This window comes from Piliocolobus tephrosceles, chromosome 12, assembly GCF_002776525.5.
Source record: "Piliocolobus tephrosceles isolate RC106 chromosome 12, ASM277652v3, whole genome shotgun sequence".
NCBI lineage: Eukaryota > Metazoa > Chordata > Mammalia > Primates > Cercopithecidae > Piliocolobus > Piliocolobus tephrosceles.
In genome coordinates, this window is record NC_045445.1 from 46,564,729 (window position 1) to 46,587,847 (window position 23,119).

The 23,119-nt window shown below is 45.1% G+C and overlaps 1 protein-coding gene across 2 annotated transcripts in view; it reads right to left on the reverse strand.

The window, feature by feature from the left end:
* FRMPD3 (FERM and PDZ domain containing 3) overlaps positions 1-23,119 on the reverse strand; it is an 87,207-nt gene that overhangs the window by 45,378 nt on the left and 18,710 nt on the right. For both annotated transcript variants that reach the window (XM_023203059.2, XM_023203060.2), the window contains 8 exons: positions 21,818-21,922; positions 17,524-17,631; positions 14,769-14,900; positions 13,211-13,330; positions 7,345-7,481; positions 6,886-7,012; positions 4,236-4,325; positions 2,371-2,550 (listed from right to left, as the gene is read on the reverse strand). In XM_023203059.2, the coding sequence (XP_023058827.1) occupies positions 2,371-2,550; positions 4,236-4,325; positions 6,886-7,012; positions 7,345-7,481; positions 13,211-13,330; positions 14,769-14,900; positions 17,524-17,631; positions 21,818-21,922 (999 nt within the window). The remainder of the gene's footprint in view (positions 1-2,370; positions 2,551-4,235; positions 4,326-6,885; positions 7,013-7,344; positions 7,482-13,210; positions 13,331-14,768; positions 14,901-17,523; positions 17,632-21,817; positions 21,923-23,119) is intronic.

Consider the following 23,119-nt stretch of genomic DNA (forward strand, 5'->3'; position numbering starts at 1 on the left):
AGGAGATCGAGACCATCCTGGCTAACACGGGGAAACCCCGTGTCTACAAAAAAAAAAAAAAAAAAAAAAAAAAAAAAGAAAAAATAACAGGTCTCATTTATTGAGTACTTATTGTGTGCCAGGCAGTGTACTAAGACATTTTATGTACATTTTTTCATTTAATACAACGGGCCAGGTGCAGTGGCTCATGCCTGTAATCCCAGCACTTTGGGAGGCTGACTTGGGAGGAATGCTGGAGCCCAGGGGTTCAAGACCAGCCTGGGCAACATAGCAAGACCCCCATGTCTAAAATTAAAAATAACAATAATAATCCTGATAAAAACATTTTGAGATAGGCATTCCATTTTGCAGTTGAGGGAATCAGGATTCAGAGAGGTTAAGACACTTTCTGAAGGTCACACAGCTAGGAAGTAGTAGAGCTGGGATTTGAGCCTTGTCTGATTCCAGAGCTCTATACATGTTCTGATGTTGTGCTTTTAAGGCAGGTCGTGTGTCTTTGTGAATCTAGTCTCCCCCCATGACAATGTAGCCTCTCTAGGGCAGCATTCATTCCCACAACTGTGGCTGGATCACTCCTAGAAATAAGCATAGTGCTCCTCACTCAGGCAACACCCACTGATCCCCTGTTCAGCCTGTTTCCTCCCAGAGCTCTGGTAATATAGGTCTCAAGCCTGTGCATTCTCAAAGTGGTTGCATTACACAATCACCTAGGAAACTGAAAAAAATAAGTAAATCCTGATGCCTGGGCTTCACCCATGACCAATGAAATCATAATCTCTGAGAGTAGGACCCAGGCATCTGTTTTTTTTCTTAAAGCACTTAAGGAAATTCTATTGTGTAGTCAATGTTGAGAATCACTCAAAACATAGAAGACTCAGTTGGAAAGCTGTGTCTCTATTTTAAACCCCTTTTATTTCTCAGGAAGCCACATCTCCACTGCATGCCTTGTCTTCCCTGCCCCCTTCTCTGCCAGTCCATTTGGCTTTTTACCCAACAACATCTGAGGAGGGCAGCAACCATTGGTTGAGGAGGTAGCCACAAGCCAATTAAACATCGGCTCCAAGCCAGTTCCTAAACCAATGGGAATCCTGTGAATCACAGGTGGAAAAATTAACATATTAAAGCTTTCTGGGTTTCACAAAGACAAAAATGAAGCAAATAATGTTCTGTTTTAGAAACAGCAAACACTCCACCTCTTAATCTGCTACCAATATCTCCCCCTGGGAAATCATTTAAGAAAGGAAAGTTGCAACTCCTCTAAGAGCTTCCACCAGCTGGCAGGCAGGCCTGCCCCCCACCCACAGTGGTCACTGGTATTCAAACAGGAGAGCTGTGGAGGGGGTGGCTGACCAAGACTGCCAGACTTTGCACAGGCGACAGCTGCTTGCCAGTCCGAAGGAGCTGATCTATGGGAATAAATCTAAGGTTCTGGAAGGGCTGGACTCGGGGTGAAATAAGGACAAGACTCTGCATGTTCCCCTTCTTCCCAGGCCCCCTCTGTTCTGTTCACATGCTTAGACAACCACTCTTCAATGACTCAAGGTGCATGTGCCTACGGCAGGGCCCCCCAACTGGTGTGCACATGGAATGTGTAAAGATGGGCCAAGATATTCATTCTTATAGTTTCTGGGGCAGCCAGGCAGAACCTGGGGTGGACAGAGTCTCTGGGGCTGCTCCATTTACCACAATGTTCCACATGAATATAATTTTCTTTTCTTTTCTTTTCTTTTTTTGAGACAGGATCTCACTCTGTTGCCCAGGCTGGAGTGTGCAGTGATGCAATCACGGCTCACTGCAGCCTTGACCTCTCTGGCCCAGGCAATCCTCCCACCTCAGTCCCCTGAGTAGCTGGGACCACAGGTGTGTGCTACCATGCCCAGCTAAGTTTTGTATTTTTTTTGTAGCGACAGAGTTTCACTATGTTGCCCAGGCTGGTCTCAAACTCCTTGGACTCAAGTTATCTGCCCACCTTGGCCTCCCAAAGCTTGGGATTATAGGCATGAGCCACCATGCCGGCCTGTGAATATAATTTTCTATGTGTGCTATGATATGAGAAAAATGGGAAGCAGTTGCCTGGGGGTAGCTCCAAGTTCTCCAGTTTCCCTGCCCTATGCTGAAGAACTGTCTCAGGCTGATCTGACTCTCCCTAGCATTCCTCAGTGCTGGCTGACCTTATTATTTGGTCAAAATGGCATGTCCCTGAGGGCTGAGAAGAGACAGAAAGATTAGCCCAAAGAGTCCCAGGGTTGAGCCACTTCAGAATTGCTGAACCTCACCTAACAGACTCAAATTCTCTTTCTCAAGTTTATTTCTTCCTCTACTCCCAAGGCCTGTTCCTGAACAGAAGGAGACCCTCAAAGCAGGGCTTACCTTGGCATCCATGATGCTGGTCTCCACCCGGGCCACACCCTGGTTCTCCCGGAACAGCTGGATCTTGCTGATCTTGCTGAACTCGGACAGCACAGTGGTGAGGTTGGTTTTGAGGTCAATAACATGGCTGATGCCATGACGGGGTCCCACCAGGAGAGTGGTGGCCGACTGCTTCTCATCCTGGTGCCCAAGAATGGCAGGCAACGTTCACAGAAAGAAGGGTAGAGGAGGTGGGGAGAGGAGGCAGAAGGAGGAAATAGAAAACATGCATTGGACGCTGCTGGTAGGATCTGAAAATATCTGGGGCTTAGTGCCACAGTAGGACAACCTGGAGGGGAAAATGGTCGGGGACAGAAAATGGTTCCTGGGATAGAGCCCCAGATTATGGGTCCAAATGAACACCTTAGCCTCAGCAGCAGGTTGAGTAAAGTGCACAGGCAGAAGGGCTGGCTCTAGCAAAATTGTGAAGTAGGTGAGGTTTGTTTGGGGGCCTTTGGAGCACCCTCCCCTACCAAGCCCCAGGGACTTTCCATTTGTTGCTGCAGGCCATTTGAGGCCCGCACTCAGTGCTCTGCCTGAGAAGGCAGCATCCTGTGTCTGGTCTTCACCCTCCCCCACCAACAGCCACTCAGACTTGCACTTCTCACCCGGGCCAAAAACTAAACTGGCACAGTAACTCTGCCTAAGGTGTTCAGGGTTGATTGGGTACTTCATGGCAGCCTCCCTCCTTAAGCAGAGATTGACCTTTTAATGGGCACTCCAGCAGATATGGCCAATAGAAATTTTAGCAGTGGTAGGTGGGTGGAAGAAAGATTTGACAGTGTATGAAGGAGGTGGGAGGGGACAGTGGGCTTTCAGTGTTCTTCAAATCCCAGTATGTAAATGGCTACCTCTCGGCCTGAAGGACTGGATTCCCTTAAGAGGTCTTGACAGACTCCTTGGAGCAATCAAGCCTGGGTACTCTGGTGGCCCATTCCCTGGTATTGGCATCACCCTGAGGAACCTCTTGTGTCTGTCTATAGGCACTTTGATAAGTGACTTTCCACCGATGTGCCACACTAGCTGACAGTGTGCTCCTGGGAGCAAGACAAGCACCTGGATCCAATCAGCAAGGTGATTTGAATTTCCTTTCACCAGGGTAAACTAGCCTGGGGCACAGTCTTAGGGTGGGACTAGCTGTGCCCTGCCCCAGAGCCTTGTTCCTGCAGCAAAGGTGCTGAGCAAGCAGGGGGAGAAGTAGAAGGACTCAGGAAACCTAGGGTAGGGGACTGCGGGAGTATATGGAACAAAAATGAAAAAGAACAGGGGTTGCCTAACCATGGCCCATGGTCCAAATTCCACCCACCACCTATTTTTTATGGCCCAGGAGCTAACAATGGTTTTTAGATTTTTTAATGGTTGGGAAAAATAGCAGAAGAGGCATGTTTTGTGACATGTGAAAAGTACATGAAATTCAAATTTTCGTGTCCATAAATAGTTATTGGCACATTGCCACACCCATTTGTTTATGCATTGTCTGTGGCTGCTTTCATAATCTGACAGCAGGGCTGAGTAGTTGCCACAGTTGCCAATGTGGCCCGCCTGCAAAGCCTAAAATATTTACTATCTGGCCCTTTATGGAAAAAGTATGCTGAGCCCCCAAATCAAGGAAGAGGAACAAAAAAAGGTCATGGAGGGATACTCAAAACAAATATCTCCTCCCGCTCTATCATTTTAGCAGAGGCAGGGCCAGGGAGGGGAGAGGCAGAAGGAGGAGGAAGAGGAAGGAAGGCCTTTAGAAATATTTGCCCCTCTTGCCCCCACACCCAAGGACAAGAGCCAGCAAAGGGCTCCCTCCCCACATCCCCCCAAGCTGCCCCACTGACCAGGCCCACAGTGTTGAACAAAACGCCCGTGAAGGTAGGAAGTTCATTCAGAATTCGTAGATACTGGAGCTTTGCTTGAATTGCAGAGCCCTGTGGAAAAACCCATCCAGAAATAAGCCTGAGGAGCACAGGAAAAGCAAACTCATATTCTCAATGAGGAGTCTCAACATCCTAGGACAGGCACCAGTCAGCAAGTGACACTGTGGAGATGTGAAGACACCCTTCATAAAACAGCAGCAAGGTTCTAGTTTGGACAGCTCTTCTCTCTAGTATCTCATCTCCCTTTCTAAAATCTTGTCCTACCTCCTGATCTTCATTCCTAAAGTATCCAGCTTACTCATTTTGTTTTTGGTTTAATTCCAACTAACTGATGCTCCACCTAATCCATACCTCTCTCCTGAGATCTTTCAGACCCCTAGAGTCACATAGATGCTGGTCATTCCCCAGCTGGGGGTCCCACTCAATACCTTTCATACTAAGCACTCCTAAGTCCCAAGCCTGCACTTCAGGCATTCCTGGTCTCTATCAGCATCCCCTGGGCAATCGAGCCAGAAACCTGTGGGTCACACTGGACTCCTTAATTGTCTCATGTGAGGGCCACCAGTTACCAGATCATCTGGATACTTACCCCCTAGCTCCTTTTCCAATCTATCTATCCCTCTTCTCTAGCCAGTCATTGCCTTGACATTCCCACCTGTGTCAGGGTGACAGCCAGGTTACCTTCAGGACTAACACTCGTTTCCCTCTTTCCCTCAAGTGCCTCCACACACTGTTAGAGGGAGCATCCTAAAACTTAAGTTTAATCACATCAGCTTCCTGCTTTAAACCCTTCAATGGCTCCCAGCTGCCTTGAGAACGAAGTACAACCTCTTTCCTTGGCACACAAGGCCCTCCATGAACTGGCTCCTGCCAACCTCTCTGGCCTCTTCTCCTGCCCCTACCTTCACCCCTTGCACACAGCTTGCATTCTCTGTACTTGCTTAGGCTGAATGATTTGCATTTCTGTCCTTGCACCATGGTTTCTCATATCTCTGGGCCTTTGTACAGATGGATCTCCCTGCCTGGGAAACACTTCCTCCCATGACCCATGCCCACGGATTCATCTAGACAAACTTATCTGTCTTTCAAGACCCAGCTCTGGCCTTTTCCACCTCCCTCAGGCTAGGCTTAGTATTCTTCCTCTGTGCTTCTAGGGCACCTGTGCCTAATGCACTGTGTTGGGACTGACTAATGTGTTTTCCCATTAGACTGTGCCTGACTCAGGGGCCAAGACCAGGCCCTCTTCATCTTCATATTTCCAACCCAAGCACTGGGGTTCCTCGGAAAAAAATGTTACCTGAGGAAATGGTGGTGAGCACTGATACTCTCAGTTGAGAAGAAAACAATCTGATTAAATATTCACAGCAAGGTGGGAATGGCTTAACTCTCTGGGGAAATTTGCATCTTAAAAGAGAAGCTAGTTGGTAATGCAAGAAATCTGGAATGGGAGGAATGTATGGGGGCGATTGCGTCCCGTGTGTACATCTGCATGCTGATTCTAGTGCGTCTCACCACTCTCCTGCTTCTTGGGCAGGAAGCACAGGCAGATTGAATCTTACAAAGCTGAGAAGCTGCTGCAGGGCTTGGGAAAGTAGACAATGGGAGTCCCTCAGAGCACTAGAAAGTGAAGGCAGTAACCTGATCCCTCGCCATTCTACCCAGTGACCCATTCTCCAGGTCAGGTCTTGTGCCTCCTACTCTCCCCCTTCCCCTTGGGCTGGGGTTTTGTCTCCCAGAATTCCACATCCTAAGACTGATGAATTAGAGGTACAGAGGTACATTTCTTTTTTTTACTTTCATTATTATTATTATTATTATTTTTTGAGACAGAGTCTCGCTCTGTCACCCAGGCTGGAGCGCAGTGGCCGGATCTCAGCTCATTGCAAGCTCCGCCTCCCAGGTTCACGCCATTCTCCTGCCTCAGCCTCCTGAGTAGTTGGGACTACAGGCGCCCGCCACCTCGCCCGGCTAGTTTTTTGTATTTTTTAGTAGAGACGGGGTTTCACCGTGTTAGCCAGGATGGTCTCGATCTCATGACCTCGTGATCCACCCGTCTCGGCCTCCCAAAGTGCTGGGATTACAGGCTTGAGCCACCGCACCTAGACTTATTATTATTATTTTTAAAGTAAAGATGCTGTCTCACTATGTTGCCCAGACTGGTCTCAAACTCCTAGGCTCAAGTGATCCTCCTGTTTTGGCCTCCCAAAGCCCTGGGATTACAGTCATGAGCCACCACACCAGCCTAGTCATTTCCATGGAAAACATGTGCCTCCCTAGGGTCCAATGCTTTCCACACGATACATGCTCAATCGGCACTGACTAATTGGTGAAAGGGCCTGAGAATTAGCTCCTGCATCTTGGCCCCCTTTGCTTTGAGGACCCTGAGCTCTCTCAGTGATGTGTCACTCAGTTGTCTCTTTGGGATGCTCAGGCTTGGGGAAGATTCCTCTCCACAACTGCCCCCACACCTGGCCAAGCTGTATGTGCACCTGAGTCAAAAGCAGTGGTCTAGAGGATCCCTAGAGGATCAGACTCTGCTGGGGAACCACCCAAGATCTCCCTGTGGCCAGTAGTGTCTGGAGCACCATGCCCAGTGGCCTACTCTGGATACCTTGGTGCCGCAGGAAGGATGTGTTTGGTGAGCCTTCAGTTGCTGAGAGAGAGATTTCCGGAGGTTCTTCTCTTTGATGCCCTGCAGGAGGGAGGGGGGAAGAAAGGGTTCCAGGCCCCACTCCTTCCTAAAAGCAGAAGAAAAGTAAGAGATTAGTGAGAGAGGCAAAGTGGGACAGAGAGAAGATGGTAAGACAGAAATTGACTGAATCTGAGAGGTAGAGATGGAGGAATAGAGACTAGGAGAAAGAAACAGGGACAGGGATGGGAAAATAACATTAGCCATAGATCCCTAGTAGAAGCTGTAGCTCTAGGGCTTCATAGTCTAGATATGAGGGACTCCAATTCTCACTCGCATCCCATGCCCTACATTTCTGAAAAGCATAGCATAGCTCAACCAGTGTACCTTTTCCCACGCAACTATTCGCCCCTCATTCCAAAGGGCCCCAGCACAACTCACTCCACATTCTTCAGCGAGATCTTCTGACTAGGTCGAGTGGCCGAGACAGTGATATAGATGTGGAGCGCAGCAAGGCCCAAAAGCATCTCTGGCTTGGGATCCATTCCAAAGCGTTCTCGAATAACATCATTCCGACTCTGTGAGAGAGGGCACTCCAAATCTATCGGCTGAAGGAGACATTCCTTCCCCACCCCCTGATCTACTCCCTTACAGCCCAGACAATACTCATAGTATCAGTAAGGCATGCTAGATCAAGGGACAGAGGAAGGAGCTCCCCTTGGAGAAGAGACAACAGAGGAGCCTTAGGTCTGAGACACTGTTCACTTCATTCAGCAGATACTAGATAGCCTTCTTCTCAGTGACAGGGGCACACAATGGCAAGGTACAAGCAGACAGTCCAGTTCACTGCAGAAGTAAGACATGGCACCACTCCCTTTCTTTCCTCCTTTTATAAGAGACTTTCCCACTTTTTTCTCGTGGGGGTTATACTCACCCCCAAGCCATACCAGGCTCCTTTACTAGCTCGGATGGAAACAAGGGGAGAAAGATATTGGGAGGGACTCTCCACAGGGCCCTGGCCCAGAAGCCCCTGGTGAGAGCTGAATTGCAGGGATGGGGGAGGCATTCTGCTTCTTGGTGTCTGAAGGACAAACATGTTGATGAGTCAATCTTCCCTATGCTATCCTAGAGGAGGTCTCCAGGAACTACTGGCCAAGGGTATGACAATCCCCAAACCCTGAGGGTCACAGCCCCAGCTATCAATGAGTCAGCCTTGGTTAGACCAGTCGCCCATTTTGTTAAAGTGGAGCCAGTATGAACTAAGGGACTAGGGAGCCACAGTGGTATCACTATAATATAGGAGAGAGTAGAAAAGGAATACATCATCAATGATCATCTAGGTAGAAAATTCAGTGGAATCTATTACAAAAAACTACTACAACTACAGTTTTCCCTTGGTATCCATGGAGGATTTCTTCCAGGACCCCCATGGATACTGAAATTTGTGGATGTTCAAGTCCTTTATATAAAATGCTGTAGTATTTGCATGCATCCTATGCAAATCCTCCTGTATACCTCTATCACCTCTAGATTACTTATAATGCCTAATACAATTAAAATGTTATATAAGGCCAGGTGCGATGGCTCATGCCTGCAATCATAGCACTTTGGGAGGCGGAGACTGGTGGATCACCTGAGATCAGGAGTTCAAGACCAGCCTGGACAACATGGTGAAACCCCATCTCTACTAAAAATACAAAAATTAGCTGGGCATGAAGGTGGGCACCTGTAATCCCAGCAACTTGACAGGCTGAGGCAGGAGAATCACTTGAACTCAGGAGGTGGAGGTTCCACTGAGCCGAGAGTGAAACTCCATCTCAAAAAAAAAAAAAAAAAAAAAAAAGTGCTATAGTGCTATGTAGGCCAGATGCTGTGGCTCATGCCTGAAATCTCAGCACTTTGGGAGGCTGAGGCAGGAGAATCATTTGAGGTCAGGAGTTTGAGACCAGCCTGGCCAACATGGTGAAACTCTGTCTCTATTTAAAAATACAAAAATTAGCTGGGCATGGGGTGCATGTCTATAGTCCCAGCTACTTGGGAAGCTGAGGCAGGAGAATTGTTTGAACCTGGGACGTGGAGGTTGCAGTGAGCCGAGATCATGGTACTGCACTCCAGCCTGGGAGACAGAGCGAGACTCTGTCTCAAAATAAACTAAACTAAAACAAAAATGCTATGTAAATAGTTATTATGTTGTATTTTTACGTTTTGTATTTTTTATTACTGTACTGCTATTTTTATTGTTTTTTGAATATTTTCAAAATCCACAAATATGGAACCTATAGATATGAAGGGCCAAATGTAGTGAGTTTACCAAGGTTTCAGGATATAAGATCAATACACAAAAATCAATTGTATTTCTATTCTCTTAAAAATAAATCCTTTTGTATAGAGATGGGATCTCACTATGTTGCCCAGACTGGTCTTGAATTCCTGAGCTCAAGCGATCTTCCTGTTTCAGCCTCCCAATTACAGGCGTGAGCCAACATGCCAAACCCCAATTGTATTTGTGTATGCTAGCAAGAAATAATTGAAAATTGGAATTAAAATCAAAATCATTTACAATAGCATCAAAAAAACCCGAAATAATTACGAACAAATCTAACAAAATATGTGAAAGACCTATATACTGAAAACTACAAAATACTGCTGAGAAAAATTAAAGAAGATATAATTAAATGTAGAAATACTGTGTTCAGGGATTGGAAGGCTCAATATTGTTAGGATGTCAATTGTCCCCAAATTGATCTATAGTTTCAACACAATCCCAATTCAAATCACAGCAGGTTTTGGTAGAAATTATCAAGGTGATTCTAAAATTCACATGAAAATGCAAAGGACCTATAATAGCCAAACCGACTTTGAAAAAGAACAAAGTTGGAGAACAAATACTTCCTGATTTCAAGAATTATTATAGAGCTCCAGTAATCAAGAGTATGATGTTGACATAAGGACAGACAAGTAGATCAACGGATCAGAATAGAGAGTACAGGAATAGATCTATATATATAGACAACAGATTTTTGACAAAAGTACAAAGGCAATTCAGTGGAGGAAGGATAGCCTTTTCAACAAAAGGTGCTAGAACAATTGGATATCCATATGCAAAAAATAAAAAAATTAAAAAAAAAACCCACGAAACTTTGATGGATACCTTGCACCACATACAAAAGTTAATTCAAATGGATCATAGGCCTAAATATAAAACTGTAAATGATAAAACATCTAGAAAAAAATAGGGGAAAATTCTTGTAACCTTGGGTTAGACAAAGATTTTTTAGATATGACACCAAAAGCACTGTCCATAAAAGAACAAATTAGCAAATTGGATTTCATCAAAATTCACACATTTGCTCTGTGAAAGACATTGTTTAGAGACTGAAAAGGCAAGCTACACACTGGAAGAAAATAATTGCAAATAATGTATCTAACAAACAGCTTGTATCCAGAATATATAAAGAACTCTCAAAACTCAATAAGAAAACAAACAACCCAATAAAAAAGCTGGCAAGGATCTAAACAGACACTTCACCCAAGAAAATGCATGACATCAAATAAACACATGAAAAGATGCTCAACATCATTAGTCGTTAGGAAAATGCAAATGAAAATCACAATGAGATGCCACTACGCACTACTGCAATGACTAAAGTAAAAAAAGAATACTGAAAATACCAAGTGCTGATAAGGATGTAAGAAACTGAAACTCTCATACATGGCTGGTGGGAATGAAAGATGGTACAACTACATTTGAAAGCAGTATTGCAGTTTCTTTACAAAATTAAAGAAAGATAGATCTACCATATGCTCAGACCATTCCACTCCTAAGTGTTTACCCCAAAGAAAAGAAGGCATATGTCCATACAAAGACTGGCACATGAATGTTCATAGAAGCTTTGTTGTAATAACTAAAACCTGGAAACAACCCAAATGTTCATCAATAGGTGAATCAATAAACACATTCTGGAACATCCATACTATGAAATACTACTTGACAATAAAAATGAATGAAATATTGATACATGCAACAACATAGATGGATCTCAAAATCAGTATGCTGAGCCAAATAAGTCAGATCAAAATAAGTATACATACCATATGATCTCATTTCTATATAACTCTAAAAACTGCAAACTAATCTATAGTGACAGAAAGCAGGTCAGTGGTAGCCTAGAACTGGGAGGGGTGAATTACAAAGTGGCTTGAATAAACTTTTGGGGGTATTGGATATGTTCAATACTTTGATTGTGGTAATGGTTTCATGGGTATAAACATAGGTCAAAACATATGGTATTGTGTACTTTAAACATGTATGGTTTATCATTTGTCAATTAGACCTCAATAAAGCTATTACATGTAAACAAGAAAGAATACAACTGAAATCCGTATCATCATGAAACAGAAGGATAGGATGGACATGATCTTGTCACTAAATTCTAAAATATTGAAATCAAAGTAATCCTTGGAAGCTTGAATTAAGAAATTCAGGGCAAAAAAAAAAAAAAAAAAGAGAACTAAACTTATAAAATTCACAGAGCAACCACAACTCATTGCCTCCTGGAAGGTTGGTAAATGAACCTGAGGCTGTTTGGGAAATGTTCCTAACATTTTAGGTTGTCAGAACAGTCAAAAAGGACAACGACAATGTCTCATAGCACCTCCTTGGGTATCACCATCAGAGACAGATGAAGTTTTGAGTTTTTTTTTCTCTCAGTAAGTGCTGTTGTATGTCCTATGGGCACCTAAAACTCAACATTTCCCAAAATGAACTCATGTTTTCCCTAAACCCATTCCATTGCCTGTATTCTCTAACTTGGGGAATGATACCACCTCTACAAGACACTCGTTAAGTTAAAGCCTATCCATTCTACCCTTTAAATCTCTCTTGAAACCCATCCCACCTCCTTCATCATGGCCCTGGTTCTAGCCCTTGTCATTTCTTCTGGATAACTGCCACTGCTCCCTAGCTGGTGTACTTCCTTAGCACTGTGTGGTCTTTTGAAATTGCTCATCTGACCAGGCTATTCTTCTCTTTTAATCATTTCTGCTGTCCTACTCTCCTGCAGAATTTCTTTACTTTGGCTGCACATTAGGATCACTTGAGGAATTAAAAAAAACACCAGTGTTTGGACCCCACTCCCATAGATTTTGATTCAACTATTCTTGGATGGGGCACAGCATTTTCCCAAAGCCTCCCAGATAATTTTAATGTGCATCTAAGGTTAAAACCACCATCATAAATCAGAGGTTCTCAAAGTCTTCTGGGCATCAGAATCCCCTGGAAGACTTGTCAAAACACAGAGTACTGAATTCTGCCTCCAGAGTTTCTGACTCAGTAGGACTGGGCTGGGGCCTAAGAATTTGCATTTCTAACAAGTTTCCAGTTGATGCTGATGCTACCACTCCAGGAAGCATGAAATTGCAAAGAACCTATAATAGCCACACTTTAAGAACCGCTGCCCAGCCTCAATCATAAAGTCTATACTTGTCTTGGCCTACCAAAAGCCTTTGACCACTGCTTGCTGTCTCTCCAATTTTATTCCCTACTCCTCCTTACCTCACATCCTGTACTCTAGCCATAAAAAATCACTCATGGTTCTCTCATGATCCCACGCTGTTTCATGCCACCATGGCTTTGTAAATGCAAGGCCCTTTGCTTAGAGTATGCCCCCTCCATTCCATCTCTCTACACAGCAAACTCTCACTCATTCTTCAAGGCTAAGAGCATGCATATATCACTTTCTCCATGAAGCCTGCACCATCTCTCTTATGTAGAGTTGGAAAAATGCTTCCTGAGTGCCCTCATCTTCATTGCACCCTACTGCTGTCATATTTATTCATGCACATATAAGCTCTAGTGAGCCAGGACAGTTCTTCATTCACTTCTGATTGCTAGTACCTAGCATAGGGCTTAACCCAGAGTAAGTGTCTAGTAAATGTTTCTGGATAAACTGAATTGGGAATCATCTCATACTGGAGCTAGGTATTGGGGGTTGGGACCCGTTGAAATCCAAATGGGTTTGTTAAACTGGATCCTGTGAGGATGCCAGAGTTACTGGGGTTGCTTGTTTCTGAAAACTGATGAGATCTGAGTGGACAAATAGACAGGACTTTGAGCCACAGCCAGCTCAGGTAACCAGGCCAGTCAACTTGGCCATGGCCTACAATGGCAGCAGAAAAGGAAGGAAAGGGCCTTCAGGGCTACCTGGAGGTTGGAAAAACTTATATAGCTACTTCATTGTGATGGCAGAACAGCCTGTCTGCTTCTTTGTCCACTGGTCTGTCTGTGTATCCCCAAGCTAGACTCTACCTGGATGTATAGGTACTCAAAAGCAGCAGGATCCCGACGCAGCAGCTCCACAGGGTCTTTGGGAAAGAAGCTTATTCGGAAGAGGCATTTCATTCCGTGATAGTGTGTCCGCTGTACCACCTGAATTCCAGGGATGAAAGGCGAGAAGAAAAGAGATCTGGAATCAATGGCTGGGGTGTTGGGCAGGCAGCTCAGTGGCTCCTTAAGGTGGGGCTTGGGGCAGAGCTAAGCTGTTGTTTCTTACTCTGTCTCCCACCTGGCTGATTCCAATTACCCTTAGAGGAAAGTAGTGAGGAGTCAGGTCTTTTCCACACTTCTGACCCAAAATAACAGGAATTTTCAAATCACTTATCTAGGACATGACCTTTATCAACAATTGGGTCTAAAGCCCAAGACACTAGACAGGAAGGGAGGGCTACTGGCAATGGCTCAGGCTCTTTTCTTGCTGTGGGATTCATGCCTTTACCTTGCAGAGGGGCTCAGCCTCAAGCAGAATAAATTGCTGATTAGAGTAAATCAAAGGTTTAAAATATTATTCCAAGGTACAGATGAAACATCTTGGCACTATATTGATAATTGTTGAACCTGGGAATGGGTAATAGGGTTAATGATACTAAATTCTTCCCACTTGTGTGTATGTTTGAAAGTTTTCATAATAAAAAAGTTTAAAAACCCATTTGGAACAACAGACCAACTGAATTCAAAGGGTTGCTTGGGGTTAAGGGAGGTGCTTAGGCCTCCCTCCAGGCAGGACGCCCACAACGTTTCCTTCCCACCAGTGAGTCTCTGTATTGCATTTGGCTGAGAGCTAAACTTGAATCTCTCTTTCCAAAAATCCTTTCATCTTTTTGTGTCTGATTTGGGGTTTTGTTTGGCTTTCATGTAGGCTCTGAAAAGGTATTTCTTCCACTGTTCCTCTCCAACTCTGTCCCACCCTACTTGATAGTACTGACTGGCTTTGATTGTATCTCTGACACTTCTTGGTGCTTCACTGTTGATGAAATGCTATCCAGCAATCCTGGATTTCCCCAGCCCTTTTCCATATGGTGAGGGCTAGAAAGACCGGATACTTTTTCCTACTCTACCTTGTAAATTGATGTGGGTGACATGCTGCTTATTTTTGGCCCTACTCAGCCAATTCCCAACTAAGCGGGAGTTGGGAATTGGCTGAGTAGGGCCCGCTCCCTGACCCTTCCATAACAGCCTTCATGCAAAAGGCCAAGTTTTCTCCCAGGAAGCAGAAAAATCTATCGTGTGGGGTTTCCAGGAGACAGGAGACTTGCAACTGCTCCTTATCTCAGCATTCTGGGTGCCATGCGGTGAATCACCCCATATTCTTCCCCCTAGAGACCAAGACTAATGATCTTCATGCTCTTCTCAGCTCACAAAGGCCACTGCCAAAAGCCCTCTGGAGGTGGATAATATCAGCTTTGGGTGAGAACTGTGACTTCTGGGAACCGGCTGAGCATATCATCATAAATTTTCCAGACAGTGAGTGCCTTGGGTCTTCTCTACTAGAGGCCACATGCAAAGCTATCTGGAAAAAAGAGTTACTTACATAAGCCAGGGGTTGCTTGTCCTGAAGAAGCAGAAACTTGTGATTTTGTTCTGGCCCGGCATACTCAAGGACAAGAGCAAAGTGCTCAATGTACCTCAGGGAAAGGCGGTCCTGTAATGTTACCATCACATCCTGTGGGACAGAAAAGAGCCTTGAGAGGGAGATTGGTTCTGGCCCTAAGCTATTCTAAGCACCAAACATGGGAGGGGGGATTAAACACCAAGAAAAGAAATATAGTCCTGGGGAGAAGGCTGCAACACTGGCCTTTATGGTAGTCTGTGATCGACAATGAGTAAAGTGATCCATGAGTGCTGCTCAGAGGCCTGGGCCCTGGGGAGAGGTGCAGGGGGTTAGAGGTAGATGTTTCTGAATTTCACCTGGCCAGGCATATGGCAAAAGAAGGTCATGTCTCTCCCTCCCTACCTCTTTCCTTCCACTCAACACATTATCTTTTAAATGCTTACTAAGTGCCGGGCACTGTGTTGGTTCTCCCTTCACCTTCTCTTATAAGTCAAAATATCCACTTGGGATGGTCTGTCAACTCTAAGGAATGAATAAAAGCAAAAGTGACTTTTATATGATTAAAAAGTATACTATTTCTGGATTCATAATCTAAATCAAGTGACTTGAGTTACTGGCAAAATGTTCATTTTTGACCATAACTGGATTTTATAGACGATCAATTTAGCAACTTGAAAAATGTATCCACGCAGAGGAACTATGTCATGTGTTTTGTGTACAGTCATAAATCTGACTACTTCTGGGTTCCGTCTGCTCTGCTGCCCTACTTTTAATATTAGGGTGTCTGGAAACATATCAGTAGGGGCTGCACAAATATCAGTTTTGAGACTTCTGCCACTGATTTGCTATGACTTTGGTTTATACACTGGGCTCCAATGTGTGTGTTCATGGAGTCAACATCTCTCAGCCCCCAAAGGCTGGAAAGAATCAAGCTTGGGAATATGAAACATCCTTACAACCGCAGTTGCCAAACAAGCTCCTTAATGAACACTGAAAGACGTTCAGTTATTCAAATGTTAGGCTGGAAATTGGTGGGTACTTCAGAGCATCTCTTTGTGTTGTCCAAGTAGTCACAGAGGCGCCAGTGTTGCTGGAGCTCTGTCAGGGACAGATGAGGTTTTCTTTGCAGTTTGGCTGCACTGGGATTGTGGACAGCCAATCCGGCGATTGCCAACTGGTGTTACAAGTGTAACAGCCCCTGTGCCAGGCTGTCAATTCACCCAGGTACCTCTCTGGGACAAGTGGCTTGGCAGCCTGTCAAAGCTCCAATAAGTCGCCAGCACACCCTTCCTGGAGTCAGAATGAGATCACAAGCGAGGGGAACACTGCTGTCTTGGAAGGCTAGGGCTACCTGGAAGCCACAATGGCACTGATGATGTGAGGTGGGAGAACTTCAGAGAAGCCTCCAAGGGAAAAGAGAGGGCACTAAACCCTCCAGTATGGAGACAGAGTCCACAATGGACATACCAAGCCACGAATAAACCACCAAGGAGAATTCTGACACCAAGCGAAATTCACATCTGGAGAAGGCACATTTGGGCACCTTCTGGGTGGTCTAGTTCTGTTTCAATGCCCCCTCCCATGCCCCTTTCAATAGACAAAAGAACATTCTATGGCACCCTAAGGAGTACGTTTTGGTCCTAGGTCCCCTGGTGGACCCACCTAGGCCTAAACCTTTCAAAAAAATTCTCCATTCAAGGACTGTCCCCCTCCCTGCAGAGCACTTAGCGTCTCCGACCCTAAAACACAAAATGCCAGTAGCACACCAAATCATTGGGATGACCTAAAACACCCTTAGACATTCCAAAAGCTCTCTAAGAGTGGGAAGCACCAATCCTGGTTGAAAATCACTGGCAAGACCCATTCTGAGTACCTGATAACTCCTCTTAGCAAACGTTTGCTGGCCCAAGAATTTCTTTACTTGTAGGATTGCCTTGGTCCCAGTATGGGAACCTCAGGGTACCTGTGGACCAAGTTAGGTTTTCTGGGCAGGCGTGGTAGCTGCCCAGCAGTTTGGGCAGCATTAGTTGCATTAAAATACTCATTCTGGGGATGGCATTCTCTTTCTGGAGAGAGTCCAGAAGATGCAGGAATGGATATTTCTGTCCCAGAGCAGAGTTGAATCTGGGGGTGAATCATACCATCACTTCTATTCCTAAGGATTAGAGAAAAGTCACTAGGACTTTCTGACACCTGGCTGAGCTGTTAAGAATCACAGTTCAGTAATTGCTCTTCCTGTGAAAAGAATAGCCAAAGGGGCTGTGGCTGGACATTTCAAATCTTGGTTCAGTGCTTTAGATCAGGTTGTTATTTAAAAGGCAAGGCATAGCTAAGCTAATCTCCCAAGAGACTGTGCTGATTTCTATGCATGAACTTGTGTAGGTGTTATTGTATCAATATAAATCACTTTTGCTTTATAAATGGCTTAATGATCTTCATATTCCTTAGTTCTTAAGAGTCCTAAAGGACCCCATGTAACACAAACACAAAGCAGTTCACAAGTATAAATGCACATACACGGTTTAACAACCACCAGCACACAGTTGGGCATGCAAACTTCTACCACCACTCTCATCTGCATTTTTGCAGCCTTGTGCTAACAACCATCCAGAACTTAAAGGCCACCTTACTCCAGTGGCAAGCAGCTATGTGCAGACTCAGAGGAACACAGGTCACGCAACCGCGTGTACTCTGGAGAGGGCAATGCTGGCCAGGGGGAGGAGACTGTATGTACCTTAACAGTGGTCCGACCATCAAATGTGAATGACTTGATCTGCCCATTTTCTAAGAAAACCTTCAGGACGTTGGGGATGAGGAGGAGAGCTTCTTTCTTCATCATTTTCTGTGAACAAGCAGGGAAAGGACAAGGAGAGGGGCTCATTTAAAAGGAGGTAGGAAGCCAGAGGAAGGGTGTGAAAAAGGAGAAAAGGCGACGGAGACAGAGAGCCAAAGGTGTAGGAGGACAGAGACAGAGAAAAGAGCAGATCGATAATACATGGGGACCAGAACCAAATTCCCCAACAAGACACTGAGCCATATCAAAAGCTCGCCTCCATTTGACATGGAGCACCCACATTCTACTGTAGTTCAAACCTCCACAGATCAGAGCATAGGGATCACTACACACTCCCTGAAGGGCTGATGAGCGGCCTCCTTTGGTGTCTATCTCACCCACCTGATCTTATCTCTGACATTTTTTAAACACCTGCTACAAAGCTTCTAGACTGATCGTATCTGCTGATACCTCCCTTTTCCTGAGGCTCTTCACAAGCCAAGATCATGTCCTGTCAAGGCCTTTGCTCTGCCTTTTCCCTGCCCTAGGCCCTTTCTGTCCTGACCCCTGCCTATTCCTAGTACCCACGCCTCTTTCACACCTCCATACCTTGGATGATTCTTCATTATTCAGGGACTGTCCCACTCCCTGCACAACACTTAGCATCTCCCACCCTGAGACATGAAGTGCCAGTAGCACACCAAAGCACTGGGATGACCTGAAACACCCTCAGACATTTTCTTTCTTTCTTTTTTTTTTACTTTCCTTTTTCTTTTTTTGAGACGGAGTCTCACTCTGTCGCCCAGGCTGGAGTGCAGTGGTGTGATCTCGGCTCACTGCAACATCTGCCTCCTGAGTTCAAGCGATCCTCCTGCCTCAGCCTCTCCAGTAGCAACTGGGATTACAGGTGACAGTCACCATGCCTGGCCCTCAGACATTTTCAAAAGCTCTCTAGGAGTGGGAGGTACTGACTCCGATTGAGACATTCTTAATAAAAATTCACTAAATAAAGGCTGTTCTCTTTCTCTGAGGACTCTAAAAGAAAGAAAGAAAGAAAAGCTGTTCCCCCTGCCTTTCTCTTTTCCTCTTTGGCAAACTCCTATGTATCCTTCAAAACCCAGCTCAAATATGTATTCTGTAAAGCCTTGGTCTAATATCATCAAATACTTGGACCTGGTCCTTCCATGCATTCCTACAGCAATTTATGCACACTTCTTACAATGCTCTTACTGTATTTTGTTTTGTTTTGTTTTGTTGAGACAGGGTCTCGCTCTATCGCCTAGACTGGAGTGCAGTGGTGCAACCACAGCTCACTGCAGCCTCAAACCCCTGGGCTCAAGTGATCCTCCTACCTCAGCCTCCCAAATAGCTAGGACTATAGGCATGTGCCACTACACCTAGCTAATTTTTTTACTTTTTGTAGAGACAGGGTCTCGCTATGTTGCCGAAACTCACCTTTATCATATTTTTGAAGGATATTTGTCTTTCACAATCAAATGGTGAAATGAGAGCACAAAGACCACATCCTATTTATCTTTGTAGTCCCAACACTAAACAAAGTTCCTGGCACACATTTGGTGCACAATAAATGGCTGCTCAATGAATGGGCAGTAGGTGCTTGATGTGCATTTATTGAATGATCACTCTCATCCCAACCGTTTCCCTGGGCCAGCATCATCATTAGCTCTATAGGAATGGAAAAGCTGCAGAGATAATCAGATTCCTTAATTCACTGGGCATTCACTGAACCTCTACTGTATGCCCAGCACTATGCTAAGTCTCTATGAGAGCTACAGGAGATTTAAGTCCAGTCTTAAATTCTTGTTGTAGTGACTTGGCACACATACACATTATCAAACCAACAGGTATAAGATGGCTAAAGTTTCCTACTTAAAGCAAATTGGATTTTGATTTTGAAGGAGACAGTGGGTGTGGATGATTTGAGAAGCCAGATGAGAACAGTCCAGACCTAGAGACTGTCATGGATCATGGACAAAGCATGGAAAGAGGAACAAGCAAATCCTCCTGGGTTGGGGTATGGTTGATGGTGGTGAGGAGCCAAGAGACAAGCTTGGCTGTGGTCAAGCCAAGGTGGGAAATGATGGGATATAAAATTGGAAGAGTGTGACTCCCTGCTTCCCTCCCTGATCTTGAGATGCCTTGCTCCTGCCAGGCCCAGAGGCCCCGGATCCCAGCGGTGGCAGGTTTTATTTAGCACACTGGGTCGGACTCAGATAATTACTTAATTGAATTTGCTTAAAAATAGAGTTGGCAAGGAATGCCCACAGGATTTATTTTTGCTCTGGCTGCTTAATAAAGCCTTGGAACACGAAAGGAAAGGGTTGATAGGAGAGCCTGGAGTCACCTGGGCCTGGACTCCCCCAGGTCCCGACCTGTGATGAGGCTGCTATGGTCCATACTGGTGGCAGCATGGAGGAGGGTGCTGTTGTAACATCAGGTAATTTCACGAGTGCAGCAAGAGTTGGAAGATTGATGTCTGTCTCTCACCCAGACAAGAGCCTCACACTATGCCTGGTGGCCTGTCTGAGAAAGAAGTAACTCTAGGTGGGTCCTAGCTACTCTGTGGCATTTGCATTCAGATTAGACTGGAGTGGGGGCATCGTTATGCTTTTAACCTAGCTGTGCCTGTAGCCTAGCTGTGACGTATGGAGAGGGGAATCATGGTGGAGGGAGGAGAAAGTGGAGAAGGGGGAGTAGAAGGGAGAGGAAGAAAAGAGAGGGGAGGGGAGTGGGGAGGAAGGGAAGGAGTTCTTCACTGGGTGGCCTGCCCTTGACAGATTACTCTGCAATGTTGAGATGGGATAGGATGCACCTGTTCCTACTTCCCAAATCCAAGTCATACGTCCTCTGAGTTTTCAAGCACTCAGGACACAAACATCCTCCTGGTGACTTGGACCTTGGGGTCTATTTCACCCTGATTTGCAGGGGCTCCATATTACTCCTTTTCCCCTCTGCTCACCAATTATCACTTCTCTTAAACCTTTTCTTCTAGGATTGACACAGATCCCAACCATCAATTATTCAGACAGCTTGCCCAGTGGGGTCCTGTAGTCCCCTGGGTTTGCCAGCCTTCCTCATGCAGAGATGGAGGAGGGCATAGGCTGAGTTTGGGAATGAGAGTCAGGGAAATGGAGACGGAAGACACCTGTGTCCTCCATCTCTTCTTCTCATTAACTCTACCTCAAATAATATAGAAGTGCCTGGCACCCAGAAGTGCATTTCCTGCTCTGTCTGGGCCTGCTATCTTCTCCCGACAACTGTGGCTGTGCCTCAGCACATAAATGCCAAGGGCCTCCAGATAGATCTGCCCATCACAGCTATCAAGAGCACACAAGTGCCTGTTAGCTCTAGCTATCCCGTCCGTCCCCACTGGGATATTACTAACTTCTGCAGATTCCTGAGGGACTCAGCCAGAATGCATGACTGCTTAACACACTTCTTTTCTGCTCTTCACCTGCCTCTTCTCATTTGCACATCTGGAGCCGACAGTTCACTGCATGTAAACCTCCCAAAGCAATGAGAAACACTGTGGCTGGCCAAGACTCCCCAAATTGGCAGCTGCATGGCATGGGCTGTCAAATATTACCTGTCCTTTGAAACAATACCACCCAGTAGCAGATTTTGTATTGTCTTAATCTGAACCACTTGTCCCCCTCAACATTGCTGAGAGGTATCTGGTAGCAGGGAACAGGTATTTATTTTGCCTCCCCTCTGGTGCTAAGAACATAGCAGGTGCCTAATAAAAACTTGGTGACTTAATGAGAGTCTGTATCATTTCCCTTAGGTAACTTCACTCATCACTGCATGGCCTTTTCCAGTCAAGATGTGGAGTTGCAAGACCACTTAAATGTGAAGAGAGCTCAATTTCACCAGCCACTCTTTCCCTGGGTCTTCAGGAAGCCATTACTTCCTTCCTGTTTCTATCAAGTAGCAAAAGATGTTTATGGAGCACTTGCTCTGAGTGTAAGCTACTGTGTTAGGGATGGCAATTTCTCTAAGCATCAGAAGGATCTTGAGTGAATCAATATATATATTCCTTCTCCCCACAATACCTGGGGCCTCTCTGGATGTCACATATCCCTCTTCACTTACTACTTTCCCCCCTCCAGCACCTGGACGCTCCCACTCTAATCCACTGGGAAAGCTGTCCACTATAAGTACCCCAGAGCGAGAGCTTGACAGCCAGGCAGATTATGGCCAGGGGCTGAGGAGATGGAGCCAAAGCTATACTTACTGCATCTGTTTCTCCAACTGCCACCTGCTCAGAAAATCGAACCTTCACAGGATTGGACCTCAGCTTGGCCTTCTTCGCAGCACTGATGAAAGCAGATTTGGGGGACTGGAAAAAGAACAGAGAGATGGTGAGTTCTCCATATCTAGGGAAAGCCTAACCTTTGTCACGTCAGAGTCAAGATGTCCCAGTACAGGTACATTTTGCATTACTGATCAAGGAGTCAGTAAATAAATATTGATTCCCTACTAGGTGCAAGGCAATGTGCTAAATGCTTCCCTATATAATTGGTGTGTTCTGAAACAGCTGGGCATGAATTGAATTTGGGTAGATTGAACCCCATTATTAATATTCTAGGCCTAGATGAGTTTGCAAAAGTTCTTTAGTAACATCATTGTGGGGAAAAGAAAGAGATCAGCCTGTTACTGTGTCTATATAGAAGGAAGTAGACATAAGAGACTCCATTTAGTTCTGTATTTGAAATGCTGTTAATCTGTGACCCTACCCCCAACTTTGTCCTTGCAAGAGACATGTGCGAAGGTGATTTAAGGTTAAAAGGATATTGGGCTGTGCAGGATGTGTCTTTGTTAAACAAGTACCTGAAAGAGGCTTGATGGTTAAAAATCCTGCCAGTCCCTGGGCAATGTAACATCTCGGTGTAAAACCCATTGTGTGCCTTGTTTACTGAGTAAGGAGAAACCGCCTTTAGGAATAAGGAGGGGCTTGCTGGAGCCATACTGCTAAAAGGTTTATGGAGATGTTTGCATATGCATCTCAAGGCACAGCATTTTCCTTTAAACTTATTCATGTTACAAGGATTTTTGTTCTTATGTCTTACTGCTGATTTCCTCCCTACAATGATCCTATTTTCTAGCTACTCCCCTATCGTTTAGATGGTAAAGATAATTATCAATAAATACTAAGGGAACTCAGAGGCCGGTGCCAGTGTGGGTCCTCTGAAAACACAGCACTGGTCCCCTGGGTCCCGCTTTTCTTTCTCTATACTTTGTCTCTGTCTATTATTTCCTTTTCTCAAGTCTCTCGTCCCACCTAACGAGAAGCACCCACAGGTGTGGAGGGGCAGGCCACCCCTTCAATCATACATTGACTTTTTATATATTTGGTTTTCTTAATGTGAGATAGACCTAAAAGATGTCTTTTTATTATTATTACATTTGAATATAAGCATCCCATAGAATTTACAGAAATGATCTTATTCATCTCACAGACATGCCCTGCCCCTAGGAAGGAGTTGCATAATAAATACTATTTTAGATGTGGGAGAAAGGAGACCTAGCACTCCAA